The 20,725-nt window shown below is 44.8% G+C and overlaps 1 protein-coding gene across 1 annotated transcript in view; it reads right to left on the bottom strand.

Moving 5' to 3' along the window:
- The window catches only part of RNF17 (ring finger protein 17), a 123,206-nt gene that overhangs the window by 2,165 nt on the left and 100,316 nt on the right, over positions 1-20,725 (bottom strand). Inside the window, exons 31-36 of the mRNA XM_019525070.1 lie at positions 18,658-18,783; positions 16,894-16,950; positions 10,549-10,662; positions 4,978-5,137; positions 3,450-3,585; positions 1,350-1,539 (exon numbers count right to left, since the gene is read on the bottom strand). Coding sequence (XP_019380615.1) covers positions 1,350-1,539; positions 3,450-3,585; positions 4,978-5,137; positions 10,549-10,662; positions 16,894-16,950; positions 18,658-18,783 — 783 coding nt within the window. The remainder of the gene's footprint in view (positions 1-1,349; positions 1,540-3,449; positions 3,586-4,977; positions 5,138-10,548; positions 10,663-16,893; positions 16,951-18,657; positions 18,784-20,725) is intronic.

Genomic DNA, 20,725 nt, shown 5'->3' with positions numbered 1-20,725 from the left:
GGAGATTCAAAAGAGGACGGAGCTAGATTGTTTTCGGTGTGGCAGATGACAAGAACAAGGAGCAACAGTGTCAAGTTGCAGCAAGGGAAGTTTAGGTTAGATATTAGGAAGAATTTTCTCACTACAAGGGCAGTACAACTTGGGAACAGGTTACCCAGAGAGGTTGTGGAATCTCCATCCCTGAAGATTTTTAAGACCTGGCTAGACAAACTTTGGCCAGGACGATTCAGTTGGGGACAATCCTGCTTTGAGCAGGGGGTTGGACTAGATAACCTCCTCGGGTTCCTTCCAACCCTAATTTTCTATGGTTCTATTTTACAAATTATTTTTAAAAATATAATGCTTAATGTGCATGATGAAGCTTACAGTATTTTGAAAGGAAATATTTTAAGTAATTGGACTGAGATTGGTGATTGGACAAGCATGAGTTTCACATTTGCAAGTTAGGGTTAATAGTTTATATGCACTAAATAAATGTATAATTCTGATGTTAAAAGACATAGTATTGTTTCTGCAATAATTCAAGCAACACTATACAGCAAGAGCTTTATAGCTTGATCTTAAAAATACAGATGAGACAAGGCTGATTTATACAAATACCCATTACCCTAAAATTTCACAAATTGGGTTAATCGTAAGAATTGGCAAATGTCCTTAATGCTGATCAACAATGCACAGAAATTTTGAACACATACAGAAGTGGTTCCAGAGTGCAGAAGGTCAGCAATGTGAAGGTGCCATGAAGCAGGTGGATGCAGGGAGGAAAACAGAGCAAATAGGAAGCCTGAGCAAGTACCCAAGTGTCTAACTCAATGGACTGAAACTGAAACATGAGCAAGCAAGCATAAGGCCCTCTAACATTTTATTGTGCATCTTCTCTAGCATCCCTTAGACTCCCTATGATGTGTGTGAATGATTTTCACTTTGCAAGTCTGAATGCCATGGTGGATGAAGAGGAGAAACCTTAAGAGGCAACAGAAGATGCCAAGGGAAAGCAGGGAAAGGATGTGGTAGCCATTAGTGATTACAACCCTTGTGTTCATTTGTGGCACTCTACTACTGGCCCATACGGGAATGTGAAACACAGAAGCAAGAATACTAGGTTTTAGTGGAAAGCACAACAATGAAGTCATTCAGACAAGAAGGCTTGGGCACTCTGTCATATGATTAAGTTTTGCAAAATTATTTCAGTATTGAATAGTGTATAGATCCATGTTAACAGAATAAAGGTCACAATAAAAATATTTTTATAACATTCACACTCACTGCAGAAAATGTTAACAAGAAAATCACTTGTGTCTGACAGGCACTAAAGGGCAGGAGACCCCGCCCCCACCATCACAACTCACCAACGTGGAAGCAAAGAGCTTTTTTCCTTGAACACAGTCTACCATTGCCCACAATGCTTCCATGCTCCACTCTGGGCAATACGGAATTCTCACTTTCTCTGTATCATGCAAAGGAGGTTTAAATCCAGCCAACAGAGCTTTCACTGCTTGAGCTGGATATTGCATAAGAGCAGGAGGAATCTGACGTAATCTACAGCAAAATGAAAACATTTGTCTATGAAATGGAAGATGGTAGTTTTTCAACATCTACAACTGAAAGGTGTTACTGAAGGATACAGAGAATGTGCTAATGTTTATGGAACTAGGTTACAGCCTTGGAGATGTGAGTTCATAGTTACAGACCATGCTTTCCAATGGACAATTTATGGGATGCTGGACATGTCACTTAGGCCTAGAGTCTCCAAAGTACTTCAGCACTGCAGTATCTAATCATACTTGGCTTCCCCTACAGTGTATAAATAGAGTCCAGCATCTACAGAAGAGATCTCGAGAAATCACTTAACTTGGAACCAAGGACCAAAAAACAGAACCCCCCAAAACCCAACATGGGATGAGAGTGTGGTACAGGCTCCTAACCTGCTGTGTCTGGATAAGGAGTGGCACTTACCTGTAGCTAGGAGAGGCATCTCTTCACTCAGGATCCACAATCATGAATCCTACATTAGTCTGACTGCCTTCTTCCCAGAAAGAAAGGAGGGTGTTGAGGGAGATCCTAACCACCTAATGGTTAGGTCTCTCACCTGGGATGTGGTTCAAATCTCTTGTGCCAGTTTGATTCCCCATCTCAGATGACCATCTTAAGCACTAGGGGTACCTATACACATGCTGGATGGCTGCTCTAACGTGTGCTAATTAGCATATGTTGGAGCAGATTTGACTGAGTCTGCTGGACTGTGTTAATTAATGTACTCCAAAAGCCTCTAGCAGTTGAATGAGCTTTAGTTTAAGCGCCCTGCCACCATTTTGAAGCATGGATGCTGAATACAAGTGACGCTGCAGGTGCTTTAATTAGAATACCTCTTGGAGCCACACAATTAAAGCACATGCCCCTGTACCCCAGAGCATGTGTATGGATGCCCTAGGCTACAGTTGGTCTGTCTCCAACTCAAAATAAAAAACTTACTACACAATGGAACAACCCTAAAAATGGGAGAGAATGAGAGAGACCCACCACAGAATGCTGGTAAGTCTGGTGGTCAGGGCACTTACCTGAGCTGTGGAAGAAGTGGGTTCAAGTCCCTGTTCCAAATTGGGCAGGGCAGGTATTTCAATCCACATCTCCCACATCCCAGATGAGTGCCCTAAGCACTGGTAGGGACAGACATTCTTACCCAGGGCTGTCCTGGGGTGGGGGTGGGGGGCGTGAATCAGGGCAACTGACCCCGGCCCTGCAGACAGTGCTGTACAGGCCCTGCTGCAGCTGCCATGCACCGCTGCTTGCCACCCCTCCCTTCCCCTCCCTGGGCCCCACACAGGCTGATATGCCCCAGGCCCCGCACACCCCTAGGGATGGCTCTGTTCTTACTCACCCTACCCCACAAGCTGTCCTTTGTGCAGGCTGCATCTGGTTTCAGCTTGGGCCTTGCTGGCAAAGATGGAACATTTAATTGGAGGGGAGGGGGAGGCAGGGAAGTCACACTTTGTACTTTTCAGCTTCTGAAGCGTCATCTTGAACTAGGGCTAGCGTGGTAATGTCAACTAAAGCTGCCTTACATATGCTAATGGATGGAAGCTAAATTTGTGTCTACGACTTAGTTACGGCTAATCATTGTTTTGTAAGTGTCAATGGCAGCTGCACAATGGATTTAGATGTGTAAAGATATGGTTTAAACCCCTAAATACTCTGTGGATCCAGGCCGTAGCACCTCAGCATCTCAATTCCCCGTGCATAAAGTGGGGATAAAAGCACAATCCTCCCTCTATGGGCGCTGTAAGAATACAGAATGTGAGGTATTCAGATACCTCAATAAAGCGGACTATATATGTTCCCAAGACAGATGGACACACAGATAGGAAATGCTTAATGTTAATATTAAATCCAACTTAGACAAGATGCTTGTGTTTGAACAGAAGTTAAAAATATAAATACTCTGTGTTTACCTGCTTGTTGGTAGTTTTTTAGTTGATCCATAGTCAATAAACTGAATCAGAATAGTAACAGGGTCAAAATCTTTAATAGAAAGAAGTTTTGCTCTATACCATAAGCCATCACTATACTCTGCAAGGCAAGGCATTTCTGTATGGAGAAAAATTAAACATAAGATTTAGAAGATCCTTTAACTGAACTCTAAACTGAGTTGTATTATGTCATCAAGATACAAAAGGCTTTGTTTTCTCTTTCTTACACTGCCACTCTTTGTAACTTCCATAGTACATGATAGGTATATAGTATATGTTTAACTTTTGGGTAGCCAGGAATAGCACACGCATCCCCCTCCGCCATTACATGGACACCTCACCACACAAACAGCACGATTCCTGCCCCCCACTCACTGGGCAGCATCAGGCTGGCTAACCAGTTGTCCTTCCATCATGCTGCCCTGCCCCAGAGACTCTTGCTGCCACACCAGCAGGAAAAATGCAGGGAGTGCTGGTCGAGTGGGAGCCCAAGGGAGGTAACTAGTTAGACAGCCCTTGCATACGGGAGTCATCCAAGAACTGGGAGAAACAGTCCCATCAGAGGGGAGAGTACTTATAAAGGATGATCTAGAACAGGGATGTCAAACTTATTTGCACTGGAGGGCTGATCTGGACAGTGGGCCTTCTTGGTGGCTGGACAATCTACCTCTGGATCCAGCTGAGTGAGTACCCTAAGCAGCAATTCTGTGATGGGTAGGGGGGGCAAGTGGCATTTATCCCTTGGTTGCTGCCTGCACTGGCATAGCAGCTCTAGCAGCTGTGCCAGGAAGTCCTGTGGGCTGGATGCAAGGGCAAGTTGTCCAGCCATAAAGAACTGTTGAGGGCCAGATCCTGCCCACTAGCTGTACATTTGATGCCTGATCCATCTCAAGAAACAACTTTCTGCAGGGAGAAAGACCTAATCTCGATCTGTTCTGTTTTTCTTTAATAAAAGGCTGACAACAGGTGACAAAAATGATTCAAGTACACATGAAGAACCCCCACCTCAAGGGTAAATTATCTGCATTAAAGAGCATGAGTAGAGAAAAGCTGCAGGCTCCTTGGCCACATGCTGCACAGGCTGCGTGCTGTGCTGCAGGCAACTCCTGCTGTGCTGCACCAACACTATGTGGAGACCCTGAGTTCCCCACTGAGGCCTCCAGCCACAGATTCCCTGGGTGAACTGCCCTACTTCTCCTTGTCCACACACACAAGAGGGCATGAAGCAGAAGCTAGCGGAGGGAGGGGAAGCCCAGAGACTCCAGACAGCAACAGGAGCAAGGAGCAGCACCCAGCCCAGAGGGGGCTGAGAGCTGCAGGTTAACCCCTCAGGACAGCCCTGTTCTACTGGAACAGAGTAGGAAACTTCTCTTCCATTAAGTCCATGGGAAAGTGGTAGAATAAAAGTGAGCTTGTTTGGGAAATCCCATTCCCAAAGGAGAGATTTCTATTTTATGCTTTCTGTAAAATACATAATTAGATGCAGAATATACAAGCTTTTCATACTTACCTGTTCTAAAATCTGTTAGAAAAGGAAGAGAATCCACATCTTTGTTACACCTCCTCAGGACTTTATCCAGGCTCTCAGTTTCAGAGTTCCAGTCAACTTTACCATCTTCTGTGTCATTTTGTTCTTCAATACTCTCTACTGAATCAAGGCAAATATACACCTAAGGCAAAGGACAGAGTTTTCTAAGAGACAGACTACAATTCTGCAGACTGATCACAACAAAACTGACTCCAAATTTAATGTGATGTTAAAAGGATAATGACTTCCATCTTGAAAAAAGTTCATCATTAAGATACATTAGTTTAAATTCTAAATTGAATTCAGGTGAAACCTGAGGAAACATACTTGGTAACCAAAGGTTTGTCTATATCCCTCCCGACTATGCAGCTGGTCCAATCAGAGAGATCACCCAGTAAAATCCTTTCCTCTTGCATTTTTCTTTGGATCATCATGGCTGTAACCAGGGATCCTGGTTTTCTCTGTTTTAAAATAATGCCCAATTTTCAGTTAAAAAAAGGTAACCCCAAATCCACGTTTTTCCATAAATTTTAAATGAGACACTACTAGTATATACGTGTGTGTGTGTGCGTGTGTGTGTGTGTGTGTGTGTGTGTGTGTTTCATTTTAATCATCGAACAATGTGGATTTGGGATTACCTTTTTTTTGTAACCAAAAATTGGAGATTTTTTTAAATCAGAGAAAACCAGGATCCCTGGCTATAACATTACCCCAACACTACCATTTCATTTAATAGGCATTTAATACATAGATACTGGCAAAGTGCTAGCTTGCAGAACTAGAAGCAAGGAGACATGTACTTTGCATGTGTAGAAGCAAAAAGTTTTCTTATATTATTGGGAAGCTAGCATGCAGCTATTATGGGGCAGGCAATTATTATGGGTAGAGGGCTGCTTACTGAATTTTGGCAAGCCATCAAGGGCCATATGACAGGCAGCCAGGGGCAAATAAGTATTAATTTACTAAATTTTTTAGGGGCCCTGCGGGCCAGATAGAATGGCCTGCATATGGCCCACAGGCTGCATTTTGCCCACCCCTGAGCTAATATCACTCCCAGAGGTAAACTTTACTTTGCCCTATGTAACACATGGGCGTCCCAGGGCCGATCTCAAAATAGGCCCGCCCACTGGTTTCCGGGCTACCCACCTGCCTGTCTCTCCTAACATGCCTTGATGTTCCTGATTGTCAGATGTTAATCAGGTGGGAGGCTGCCCTTTACCTGCCCTGATGACAAGGGCCTCCGACCTCTTTTTGACATGTCCCATGCCTCGCAGATGTTTCCTGGGCTCAGACCCGGCCCCAAGCCTGCTCAGCCTAGCACTTGGCCTCCAGCTTGTGCAGCCTGACACCTGGCTTTAGTTTAGTCACCTGGCCTTCCTGCTTCAATGGGGCCTCACTTGGCTTTTCTGCTTTCACAGGGCCTCACTTGGACCTCCAGCTCAACATGGCCTGATACCCAGCCCTAGTCTGGTGGCACATACCTGGCCTCCACAGACCCCTTTGACCCCTACAACCTCCATGTCTAACGCTCCAATTCCCATCCTGGGGCTCCAAGCGCCACCCTCGGGCTCCAAGTCAGCCCTGTCCCTCCATCTCTCTCTAGGGCCCCAGGCCCACTGACTACGCTTGCAGCCTTAGTCCTACTCCTGGACTAAGGCTCCAAACCCCATCCCTCTCTCGTGCCTAAACACTCAGCTCCGTATGTTCAGGTCCCTGTTGTGATTAACCCAGCAGGGATGTAGGGGCTGGGGTTTTCAGGAACCCCCACTCACCTTTCACCGGGGGGGTAACTGTCCTGGCATTTCTGGGGAGCTACCCCACCACAGGTAGCTCCACCAGTTCACCTGTCCCCAGCAGGGTGGAGTTTCAGGTTATGCCCAGAACCATGGAGCCTCCTTCCCTGTAGCCCCGGCCCTTACCTCCAAGGTTTCAGGCATCAGCTCAGCTGGATGTTGCCTCCTCAGCTGGTAGCAGCAAACTGCTGCAAGGCAGTTCAGGTACCCAGCCCTTATATACAACAGCTGGCCTTGTTTCCCAATCAAGCATCACTGCTGGATTGGGATTACAGTCAGCTGTAGGCTGCCTGGCTGCTGCCTATACCCTGTTATACCCTAAAGAACCAAGCTTTGTTCATTTCAGTACGGTATTTTAAACTATGCTAAATGCTTCCGCTGCTCAAAATTTTACTCCCCCATGACTGCATGAGGCATGTGTCTTAGCAGAACTTCTGATCAGAGCCAAAAAACATATGCTTGAGATCATTTTCCTCATATAGTTATGGTTAAGGGGTAGGGGCAAATGACTTCTGAGAAGAGGCTGAGGGAACTGGGCTTATTTAGTCTAGAGGAGAGAAGTTGGAGGGGGGATATGATAGCAGCCTTTAACTACCTCAAGGGGGGTTCAAAAGAGGAAGGAGCTAGACTGTTCTCAGTGGTGGCAAATGACAGAACAAGGAGCACCAGTCTCAAGTTGCAGCAAGGACATTTAGGTTAGATATTAGGAAAAACTCTTTCACTGGGAAGGTAGTAAGTAAAACACTGGAACAGGTTACTCAGAGAAGTGATGTGTCTCCATTCTTGGGCATTTTTAAGATCCAGCTAGATGAAGCCTTGGCTGGTATGATCTAGTTGGGGACAGTCCTGCTTTGAGCAGGGGATTGGACTAGATGACCTCCTAGGGTCCCTTTCAACCCTAATTTTCTGCTTCTATGAAATAGCTTAGTGGGGGTTAGAGCACAAGACATGGGAAAACATGGGACATTTTACACATGCTCCAGGGGTGGGGGATGCCTTAATTAGAGCAGCTCTAAGACCCACTTTAATTAAAGCACCTGTAGCATCTTGTGTATTAGTGTCCCCATGCTCCAAATTGGCAGCAGGGGCACTGTAAACTGAAGTGTATTCAATTAGTTGAGTCTGCTCTGACATACTGTAATTACATGCATTTTAGCCTTCTCAGCCCCCCTCCCGCTCCAGAGGTTTGAACCCACATCTCCTATGTTTCTAATGTAGTACCATAACTCCCAAGCTGTAAGGATGACATAGTTGTGAGCTCCTTGGATTATTTCCCTCCCTGCTTCATTTTTTAGAAGCTGGCCTGTTGGTCAGCCAAGATGGAAAGAGTCATGGGGCCAGAAGAGCAAACAAGAGGGAGCCTGACTTTACTCCATGGAGAAAATGCTGGGTTCTGGCTGATCCCTGCTTCCAGTATTTCTGCATTGTTCTGCTTACAGATCAACCTCCTCCTTCCCAAAAAAGAACCATAACAATCATACTTGGTTTGTATGTGGGACTGATCTAGAATCCCAATAATATGGTAGTACTGTACAAAGCAAATGTTCTTGCACTGCAAACCCAAGGGCCATACGGGTTGTCCCTTAAGAATGGCATACTTTTGATTCATCACTGTGATGGTGGGCTCAGAACACATGGAAAGGGCTGCAGAAGCAGTGTGACAGATGGACACCACCCTATATTGTTGCAAAGTATCTCCTTGATCTACTTCACTGGAGTGGAAATCATGCACTAAGCCTTCATCATGAAGCTAGAAGCTCAAAAGCAGTAAGAACTCTGCATGAAGTTGAGGCTTCACAGAATCACAGAAAATTAGTTGGACGGGACCTCAGGAGGTCATCTAGTCCAACGCCCTTCTCAAAGCAGGCCTGTCCCCAACTAGATCATCCCAGCCAAAGCTTTGTCTAGCTGAGTCTTAAAAACCTCCAAGGATGAAGATTCTACCACCTCTCTGGGTAGCCTGTTCTAGTGTTTTACCACCCTCCTAGGGAAAAAATGTTTCCTGATATCTAACCTAAACTTCCCTTGCTGCAATTTGAGACCACTGCTCCTTGTTCTATCAAGACCTTTAGCTCTACTGTAATGACCTGGTAAGATTTGGGTTCCCAGATCAGTGGTGGGTCAGCACTGCAGCCAGAGGCAGGAAACACCTCACACGGTAAGCTGGACAGAAACCACGACAAATTATGTCAGAGCCCTGCTTTCAAATTTCTAGTGTTTTGGATTCAAATGGGCATTTTCCAATAATAATAGAAAAAACAGTGAGAAAATATCCATACAAATACCTATTTCCTCCTCCTCTACCATCCCTAGACAGGTACTGCCTATCTAGGCAGCACTCTCTCCCGTGCTGTCCACATTGATGACAAAGTCAATGAGAGATGAGCGAAAGCTAGAGTGGCCTTTGGCAGACTCCATAAGTCAGTCTGGGACCACAGAGGCATCAGAATGTCGACAAAACTGAAGGTTTACAAAGCCACCATCCTTCCAACCCTCCTTTATGCCTGTGAAACCTGAACCATTTAGCAGTGTCATGCTAAGAAACTAAACCACTTCCACCTGTGCTGCCTGAGAAAGATACTAAAGATCAAATGGCAGGACAAGATTCCGGACACTGAGGTGCCCAGAAGATCAACTCCCCAGTATTCACTCCCTGCTGAAACTGGCATAGCTAAGATGGGCCGGCCACCTCTCAAGAATGCCTGACGTGTCTGCCAAAGGAAGTATTTTTTGGTGAACTGTCAAATGGAGTACACTTTCACAGCGCATGAAAGAAGCAGTACAAGGACACCCTAAAGGTGTCCCTAAAGAGTTTTGGCATTGAGCCAGAGTCATGGGAGCAAATTGCTCACGACCGTCCATCTTGGAGGTCCCAAATCCAGAATGGAGCACTGGCTTTTGAACACCAACGCGTGGCAGAAGCAATGAAGAAATGCACGGCCAGGGAACTGAAAACCTTCTGTATCCAGTCCTCATCACTCTCCTGCCCCTGCTGCAGCAGATTGTTCAAAGCAAAGACTGGATTTATAAGACACCTATGTACTCATGTCACCTAGCCCCCACCCTCCTTTGTTCTCCTTCCTTTCCCTTTTTTTTTCTCCTTTTCCTTCTTTCCCCTTTTTTCTTTTCTCCTTCCCTTTTCCTTTCCCACTTCTTTTCCCTCTTCTTCTCTCCCCTCTCCCCGCTGGATGTGGTTGTCTTCACCCACAAAGGATGAACAACACGTGCTATCCCTTAAAGAAGTGTATCTGGATTTTTGAATGCCAAAAACCAGAGTCATATGGATCCCAGGTTTTGGCTTTACACTTCAGTGTAATTTGACTTAAGAGCTACATGTCAAATCCAGCCTTTTAATAAAGGCCTATTGTATTTAAATTTGTGAACAGCTTAAAAGATATTTTATTTTGTATGAACTGACATGAAATTTTAGGCTGAGGACAACATGGTGAGTCTTGGGCAAAACTCTGCCATTGCACCAAATGAATGAAATCATGACTTTTTAAAAGAGGTTGCAGGATTCAAACATTTTGATAAAAACTGTTTGTGCAAGCAGACCTGCATTTTTTTTCTTAAAGATCAGGAATGACATTCAAATTTGCATTACCTCCACACTGGCACCTGTAGTTACATCAGTTATTCATAGAAATTTAAATGGTCCATTGTAAGCTGAAATACCTCTGTACTGACACTGATTTTTCTGACAGTATCCACAAAGTTGTATAGTCACAGACATACTTTAGTAATGACCATTACACATTACCTCATTAGGTGAAACAAGGTGCTTAACTTTAACAGGAAAGCATTCTCTCGGAAGAGGTAGTGATGGCAAAGTATACGGTGGCAAAACCGGAGTCTTTACTTCAAGTAACAGCTCCTAGAACAAGGCAGGGTTTAGTTACAGCTGTTTCATTAACTACATTGGAAGTCTTCAATGCTGTGACTTCTGATTAAAGGAAGGGTTTAACTGGCAAATTCAAATAAGGTTAAAAAAATCCTTGACAAAGAAACAAAAATAATTCCTGTGGTTCTGTTTTCCTCATGAGATATTTTTAACTAGATAAGGACTTAGGAACAAAACTAGTCAATTCCCAAAGATTTGAAAAAAGGGATATAAACACTTAAAGAACATAATCAGATCATTCTAAATAGTTGAAAATATTAACCCTCCCACCTACTAAAAACAAGTACTTAATTTGAAACTAAAGAGAGTGATCCATCTGCAAGGACTGCAGAAGGCTTTAAAGTAATTTAAAGCCCTAGAGCATTCCTGTGAGATTAAAAAAAAAAGTTATGTAAGATGGAGTATAATTATATTTAACTGTGCACAGCAAACGTTTAGGACTGTAAGTGAATATCACCTTATCAGACCCCAGCAGATTTTCAGATCTAATCCGTGATCCCAACAATCACATCTCCTGCTGTACTACACATGCATGGCAGAAGGTGTAATTGTGGGATCAGATCCCAAACACACTCTATTGCCAGTGCAAGAGAAACCCAGGATCACAATCCTGATCTTTCCCTGCACTGGTAAGTAGCAAACGAGGTGCCAGGTGCGCCTCGCTTGGGGTGCCAGTCAGGTGATGGGTGCTCCCATGCTTGGAGGCGCAAGGGTTCTATGCTGGTAGCGGCCATCAGTTGATTGGCCTGGCCCTAAATTCAAGTTAAGATGCAATGGATACTGGTCACAAAGTGATTACACATATTTTGTGTACCATATTTTACGGTATACATGTCTACTCAGTGTATAAATCAACCCCATATTTTTTAATCAAAAAGTTGGGATTTTTGCAGACCCAGTGTATAAATCAACCCTGCCTTGCCAGAACCATCTCCAGGGGAGGCGCCGGGCATTTCAGCTTGGCTGTCACCTCATCCCAGTGCCGTATAAATGTGGGTCAGTGGTGGCCGTTACAGCCTGAGACCATGAGCTGCAGCCAGGTGGACAGCAGTTGAGCTCAGTATGGGGGCTGCGAGTGACACCTGCCTGGCAAGCACCACTCACTGCTGCCACTCTGCACCCTGGTGCAGCTGGCAGCGGCTCCACCCTGCTGGCCAAGATCTACCCACAGGGCAGCCACTGGGCTGCAGGTAAGTGTCTCTGGGCCAGATTTGATGGGTGTGGGGTTTGGGCGCCCAGCTCCAGGGTATTGGGAAGGGGGAGGCAGGAGCCCGGCCTGGCCTCAGTACTGGGGAAGTGCACAGACACCAGCACGCCACCTCCCCATAGGCTGGGTGTGGAAGAGCGCTGGCATGGGGTCTGGCTGAAGACTAACAAACTTTGAAACACAAGGTGTTTAAGTCGAGGTGGAAATTTAAGGGTAAATATGTTGGTTTCAAACTTCGAATTATACACTGTGAAATATGGTAATTACTTTGTGGTTTATTCTCTGTTTTATCATGCCACTAATTGTGTGAACATGTGGCCAGGTTACTACCATATTTACTTGAATATAAGATGAGCTCATCCCCAACGAACATGGGAGAAAAAGCCCTTCGTCTCTCAGTCACATACAAGGAAACCACATTAAACACATTGTAAAGCAGCATGTGCTTAGTAATGAAAGCCAACTATAAAATTAATGAAATGCAGCCAACAATAAGCATGACTATAAAGTACATGGCTCATATGGGGCAAACATGCTGATGGGAACCTGCCACAAGGATAGGTTAGTGCAATCCATCTGAATGATATATGTTAGTGCCCACTGAGTGCAGTTCCCCTCAGTGATTACTTTTTAAAGTCATGGTAAGCCACTACATTGTATACATTTTTACTTCCTCTTCACTCCCACAAGTGAGCTGTACCTTTCTTTCCCATTTCCAATGATTCCTGTTTCTTCACCAGCCTTAAATGTCTAGCAAACATCACCAAACAGGGCCCCAAACAGTTCACCCAGAATCTCTCTGGTATCCCCTCTCTCATCCTGTCACATAGGATTAGTGCGGCCCCTACCTCTATGACGTGAAACCAGACCAGACTGCTCTATGCCTCATCTGAACATAGATTCTGAAAGAACCTAGTACTTATGACAAGAACACCTGGTTTCAGTCATGAATGGGGCTAATTAGCGCATGGATCCTTTGTGGGGGGCATCTGCAATACACACACATACTGAGCAATGCTGCACTGTGGGGTTACTGTGGCTTGAAATGCTGTTGACTCTGCTCTGCTGAGATTCAGCCCAATGAATTATGTGGTAAATAACATGCCTTTTGGCTTTGGACCAGTATCATGTATAGTGGGTGTGTCTACACATGCACTTTAATGCGCAGTAGACTATTTTACTGCACATTAAAGCGTCATGTAAAAAATGCACAATTACGCTAATGCACAGTAAAATAGATTACTGCGCACTTAAAAACCGTGCTCATTCATTGCTGCACATTAAGGGAGCCTAATGCTCATTTTAGTATCTCACATTGGAGGTACAAAATTTAATGTGCGTTACAAAAAATTCCTTAATGCATGTGTAGATGTGACCACAGTTTCATAGCTGGTAGGGCTGGAACGGACCTGAGCAGATCATCAAGTCCGACTCCTTGCCATGGGCAGGAAAGGATGCTGGGGTCAAATGACCCTGGCTAGGTGACTGTCTAGCTTCCTTTTGAAGACTCCCAGGGTAGGGGTGAGCACCACTTCCCTTGGAAGTTGGTTCCAGCTCCTAGCCACCCTGACTGTGAAGTAGTGCCTCTTGTTGTCTAGCCTGAATCTACTCTCAGTCAACTTATGGCCGCTATTCCTTGTTACTCCCAGTAGTGCTCGGGGGAAAAGGGACTCTCCCATTGCCTGCTGGTCCCCCTTGGCAAGTTTATAGATGGCCACCAGATCCCCTCTCAGCCTTCTCTTGTGGAGGCTGAATAGGTTCAGGTCCTGTAGCCTCTCCTCATAGGGCCTACCCTGCTGCCCCCTGATCATCTGAGTGGCTCTCCTCTGGACCCTCTCAATGCTATCTCTCCTGAAGTGCGGCGCCCAGAACTGGATGCAGTACTCCAGCTGCGGACTGACCAATGTCACACAGAGGGGGAGGATCACCTACCTGGGCCTGCTCATGATGCATCTATGGATGCATGACAAGGTGTGGTTAGCCTTCTTGACCACATCCCCACATTGGAGGCCCATGTTCATCACGGAATCAATAGTGACTCCAAGATCCTTTTCTGCCTCTGCACTGACAAGGCGGCAATTCCCCAGCCCGTAGGTATGCTGCTGGCTTTTCCTCCCTAGGTGCAATACCTTGCATTTGTTCGTATTAAAACCCATCCTATTCTCATCTGCCCACCTCTGTAACCTGTCCAGATCTAGCTGTAGCCTGTTTCTCTCTTCTAGTGTGCTCACTTCTCCCCACATCTTGGTGTCATCTGCGAACTTGAACAAGGTGCTTTCACTACCTCGTCCAAGTCGCCAATGAAGATCTTGAATAGTGCCGGCCCGAGGACCAAGTTCTGGGGACCGCACTGCTCATGTCCCTCCAGGTCGAAACGACCTGTCCACCATCACTTTCTGGGTGTGGCCCTCCAGCCAATTTGTGACCCATCTGACTGTGTAGGCATTGACACCACAGCCACCTAATTATTTAATGAGGGTGGGGTGACAGCCTGTGTCAAATGCCTTCCTAAAGTCTGTATTATATGTAAATAGAGGTGCTTTTAAAGGGGGGTTTATGGAGAATGTGCTAAAAAATTTGCAACAGCTTCAAAAATGCATCAATTCTGGAAGAACTACATCTATGGGTACTATATACAAATTAATACAGCTATGTTTATTTCAAGATCAGTTTTTCCAGTTTTGTTCCTCACTTCCATGTACTTGGGGAGCATAGTAGTGTAGCAGTGACAGTAAGGAGGAGGCAGGAGCTACATGACCCCCCCAGATTTTAATCCCTGCTGTAGCAGTGGAAGGTTGACAAATTCAATACAAACCTACAATAATAAGTTTCTATACTTGGAAAACTATAGCAAATGTATCAATTTTCCATATATAGAATTGAATAATTGGGGGGCTGTCTTATGTCCCAGGGCACTAAGACGTGCCTGATCCTTTAAGGGCAGAAACAGCCTAGCCAGAGAGCCCTGTAGGTTGCCTGAGCAGCAGGCTAATGAGGGAATTAGTCGGCACCTGCATGCAGTCAGCTGACCGGCAGGAGGCAGAGCCCTGGGCACATACAAGTCTCTCAGCTGGGGCTGGCAGAGGTCAATTCTCTGGCAACCACCAGAGGAAGGAGCTGCTGCATGAAAGAGCTGCCCTTAGATGTATGGTTGTCTGGTTTGTGCCTGCAGGACTTATAAGGTACCATGTGTAGAGTAGCACACTAGACTAGGGGAGAAGTTTGTCTTTTTAAAGGGGCAGAGCGTGACCCCATCATTATTGATAAGTTATAGCCCAGGGCCTGATGTCTGCGTTATCATTTGAACTGGTAGTTTGGGATGAGGCTGTGAGGGGAGATATGGAGGCCTCAGTGCCCAAAGGAGGCATGCGATTGACTTGGGCCAGGTCAGCAGCTGGCTTGGTGCTTGAGTTGCTACACAGCCTGTACAGGGAGGGTCCATACAAAGCATAGAGCATATAAGGGGCCAGAGAGCCTGGCGCCAGAGGGGCACAACGGAGAGCTAGCACCAAGTGGGCCTAGGCTAGAAGGCCCAGCCATATTAAAGAGGCCATGGCCAAGTAGGTCCCCAACAGAGGTGACAACATTTGTATAACATCTGTGAAGCATGGGGCATAATATGGAGAGGTTTAGAGCCATGCAATTAGCCCATAAGGCTTATGGTGTCTCGTGAGGCAATGACTTGGTTGAGACACAGCAAGGAGCACAAGAACCTATTGGGTCTAGTAGGGTTCAACAGGACCGTGGCTACACAAACTTGTGGGCAGCCTCCCTACTTACTATTTTGCCAAGAATGTGTGGCAGGCGAGACTAGAAGGCACCCTTGGGTGGAGCAGGCACGGTCACAGAGCCCTAGGAACATCATGGACATCCCTAGGGACCCCGTGTCGTGATGTCTTATAATCAGGGTCATTTTATATTTGAGTAAATATGGTACTCAAGACATGATTAACTTGTTAATCAAATCTTAAGTGTACCATCTGCCAGGGACCTCAGAGTCAAATAGGAGTTGCAGTGGGAGCTGGAAATTTCTGCCCTAAAGAGATGGGCTTCCATGATGCTACAAAGGGGCAATTTAGCAAAGGTGTGACAGGGTTAAACCTGTCTATGTGCAGTTACAAAGAGAGGATAAGTGCCACTGAGGACTGGATTCTGCCCTTCCCACATGCAGTCAGGAAGGGACCAAAACCCCAGGCAGCCATTCAAGCTTCCTCATGCCTCCATTTCAGTGCAGAAATTAGTCTCCTCACTTAATAAAACATCCCTCAAATATGGAGGACTGATTTTGGGGGGAAAGGTGCATGTAGTATGCAAATAAATATGATCTATCATAGGGCTGGCAACCCCAATGATTAACACTCCATATACTCTAATTTAATATCAATCATCTGAGTGTATTAAGAAAGGCAACACTGATCTTTAGCGTTGCTTGCAAACTGGATGGGATACTGAATGAAGATGTTTTGCATTTAAACTGAATTCAAGTTACTTTCCTCAGTTTCATAACTGTTGCAGAAGATGGAATTTTACCCTCACAATTTATGTGCCCTTGTGGAGCTTGTTGAGATGACCAAACATATGCTAGGGGAATCTCCCAGACAGAAGATATATACATATGCATCCATCTTTCTGATATCTTATGCATGAGGTACATATGCACCTATGTAAGATCTATCCTTGAACATATCTGAACATTTATTATGTGAGTAACGAGACTTGGTATTACACAAGAAAATTATCAAGAGTTCCTGCTGCAAAAAATTTATGGTTGAGATATGTTGATAGCTTAAAGAAAAGTTAAGGGGATTTTTTTTCTTTAAGTTAAATATTTCTACTTCACCCCATTGTAGAGTTCAAGAAAGAAGCAAGTCCTTAGAAGGGATCTGAATGAAACAACTGTAGATGACCTAGCCCACATTATTAGGTAAGCTAATTATGTTTTGAGATAAGGATAAGTCCACAAAAATGAAACACAGAAATTGAACACTGAAACTTACTTCAAAGCTGATTTCAAAGTTGTCCTCCAAACACTTTTCACTGCAATTTATGACTTCCTATAACAAAAGTAGCATATATACCACTGTTTGTAACAGGTTCTTTAGAAATATTTGAAATATGCAGAGATAATTTATACTTACTATATAATAAGGCAGCATTTCTTTAGTTCCCATTATAGACCTCAATTCATGGGGATGGGAATAAAATCAACAGGAGTTAAGCACATGCTCAAAATGAATGTAGGCTTTTGAGTCTGATTTTGCAGTTTGCAATAGGGCAAAATTCTCAATGAGTTGAAATGGCAAATTTTGCCTGACAGAACTACAGAATCAGGCCAATTTCATTACAAGGAAGGAAAGCCGTACATAAACAAGGCACTGTTTTCCGGTAAGGATGGACAAGCTTTTGTTTACATCTTAAACACAGTTTTTTCCAAGTGTAAGCTGTCTGTCCACTGGTGCAAAGACCAGTACAACCCCAGGGTCTTGCTTACATGAGACTATTGCTTCTCTCAGAATGTTTCCCTTGGCCAGTTATTTCACAACAGCTTTTCTCCAAAAGTCTATTGAAGCCTTCCTTCAAAACTTTCCAACACACTTTGGGTATGTATACATGGCAGTGTGGAGTGCAGAGATCTCCCAGCTAGCTGAGACATTGGAAGCAGCAAAGACATTTTAGCACAGTGCTCAATACAGCTAACTAATTTTTTCTTCACAGCACTACATTGTGCTATATCAAGTTTCAGTCAAATTTCTATTTAGTTATCTCTTTTGGTGCATCTCCAAAGTCAGTTATATAAGTAAGATGTTGGTGTGCCAGGGATGAGCTCAGGGGCCTGCCCAGAGCCCTGGCCTGGCTGTGGCAGGCAGCTGAGAGGCTGCAAATGGCTATACCAGGATCCAGAGCCCCAGCCCAGCTCACTGCTGGCAGCAGGTACATGTGAATCTCGGGCTGGACAGTGGGGAAGAGGCCAGGGCTGCGTTGCCATAACAAGGATTGGGCTTCTTGCAGCTCCCCTGCTGTTTGCCCTGAGGTGTGTGTGTATTCACCGCTGGCAATGAGCTGGGTTGGGGCTCCGTGGATCAAAGTGCAGCCACTTGCAGCCTCCTAGCTGCTTGCCACAGCTGGCCTGGGCTCTGGGCAGGCCCCTGCCACCTGCCATAGAGCCCAGGTTGCTTGCAGCAGGCAGTGCAGAAGCTGCACCCGGGTCTCCAGAGCCCCAGCCTGGCTTGTTGCCGGCAGCAGGCGCATAAGCATCTTGGGGCAGAGAGTGGGGAAGCTGCAAGGGGCCTGATCCTTGTTATTGCAATGCAGCCCTAGCCCCTTCCCTGCCATCTGCTCTAAAGAGCATGTGCCAAGCAAAATGTTTTCATGTGCCACGCTCTGGCACATGGGCTGGGGGTTGCCAACCCCTGGGCTAAACTTTTTTCATGACGGTTCTTTGAGACACCTTTTTGTATCTGTTTTAGGAAAATTAACTCACTAATGATGACATTCATTTTCAGTTTACTAACCACTGTTCTTACACAGGATGAATTATAAAGAAAAACAATTCATAATTCTCTAGAAATGTTCTGGTCTACTGGCAATGAATTCTGGTCATAGTAATGTTTATAATTTCTTATCTTAATAACATATAAATCTGTAAGACTAGATAAAGAATTATAACAAGACAATAATGACAACAACATGCAGAAAACCAACCAGCTGATCCTCTTTTACATACATTAAACCAGCAAAAACTAAAATTGGATTTTACCTACCAGTCCTAGTCCAGTCTGATCATCTTCAAGGACACAGTGTTTGTGGAATGCCATAAAAGAAGAAAGTGATACTCCATCAAAATAGATATTAACAGGCAGTTTGCCCCATGGATCATCTGGACGTTCCTATTTAAGACAAAAGAAATAAAGTATTACCATATCAGGATCTATATTTCACAAACACAAAGAACAAAGGCAAGAATACCCAACTACCTGTGGGGACATGCACGTCACAGGACAATCACCCCTGCACCAATCTCTCAATTCTAATCCTCAAAAGGAACTTACAAAACATCTTTTGTGGACGAGTCTACAAACTTCACTTCACAAATCTACTGGATACAAAACATCGTGGACTCAGTATAGACACTGGATTTATGACACCTTACAACCTGCATGACATGCGATTCACCAGGTACCTGCCTGACCTGACCGCTTACATTTTTCTTTTTCCCCACCTTTTCTTCTGTCCCCTCCCCTACTTTTCTACCCTTTGTCTTACTGATTTCCAACTATTTCCTTTTTCATTGAGAGCCTCTTTCTTTACCTTATATTATTACCACTGTAGTGTTTCCCTTTGGCTTTCCCCCTCTTCTTCCCTCTCCCTTCCCTGTTTTGCCTTTTGTTTTTCTAATTTCTATCTATTTATATTTTCACTGACATCCTGTCACACTTTTAGCTTCTCTCATTCCTGTTTTCCTGATCTCCAACTATTTCCTTTTTCATTGAGAGCCTCTTTCTTTACCTTATATTATTACCACTGTAGTGTTTCCCTTTGGCTTTCCCCCTCTTCTTCCCTCTCCCTTCCCTGTTTTGCCTTTTGTTTTTCTAATTTCTATCTATTTATATTTTCACTGACATCCTGTCACACTTTTAGCTTCTCTCATTCCTGTTTTCCTGATCTCCAACTATTTCCTTTTTCACAGATAGAATACAAGGCAGAAAAGAGGCTATTGCTGTAATTTCTCCCTTTGGCCTTTTTTCCTCTGCTTTCTTCCCCCCTTCCCTTCCCTGCTTTACCTTTAGTCTTTCTAATTCCTACCTATTTACATTCTCGCTGACATCCTGCCACACTTTTATCTTCTCTCATTCCTTGGAGTCTCAGACCAGCAGAGACTCCCTATACCTGAAGGATGACTGTGCCCGATAGCTTACTAAGAATTTTTTTCCAACTACTCAGTTCGTCTAATAAAAGATATCACATCTACTCAAAGAACCACAATAGCTTCAGTAACTTGCCCCTATTATATACTAATAGTGTTTACACTGCAAGGTGATTTAAGAGAGATCTAGAGCCTACCAGTAGCTGCCCTAGGTGTCATAGGCATAGGCCTCATAAATGCTTAAGTAAGAAAACAGGAAAAGGGCCAACACAATGCCCTTAAAAAAAGGCAAAAAGGAGGACCTGGGGGACTACAGACCCACTTTCATAGATTTCATAGACATTAGGGCTGGAAGGGACCTCAGAAGATCATCAAGTCCAGGCCCCTGCCCAAAGGGCAGGAAGCCAGCTGGGGTCATAGGATCCCAGCAACATAAGCATCCAATTTGCTCCTGAAGGTGTTCAATGCAGGTGCTTGAACCACCTCCAATGGCAGGCTGTTTCAGACCTTGGGGGCTCACACAGTAAAGAAATTCTTCCTTATGTCCAGCCTGAAGTGGTCTTGTAGTAGTTTATGACCGTTCGACCTCGTCATCCCTTGGGGCGCTCTGGTGAACAAACATTCCCCCAGATCCTGGTGGTCACCCCTGATAAACTTATAGGCGGCCATCAGATCGCCCCTGAGCCTGTGCTTTTCCAGACTAAAGAGCCTCATGGCTCTCAGCCTGTCATCTAAGGTCTGTTTTCCTGACCTCTGATCATGCGCGTGGCTCTTCTCTGGACTCTCTCAAGCTTCTCCACACCCTTTTTGAATTGTAGAGCCCAAAACTGGACGCAGTACTCCAACTGCAGCCTCACCAAGGCCGAGTACAAGGGGAGAATGACATCCCAGGATTTACTTGAGAAGCATCTATAGATGCAAGCCAGCGTTTTGGTTGCTTTACTAGCTACAGCATTGCATTGCAG

Source organism: Gavialis gangeticus, unplaced genomic scaffold (assembly GCF_001723915.1).
Source record: "Gavialis gangeticus isolate Ggan-Ray unplaced genomic scaffold, GavGan_comp1, whole genome shotgun sequence".
NCBI lineage: Eukaryota > Metazoa > Chordata > Crocodylia > Gavialidae > Gavialis > Gavialis gangeticus.
The sequence above is the reverse complement of the archived record's forward strand: the minus strand, read 5'-3'. Positions and strand labels throughout refer to the sequence as shown.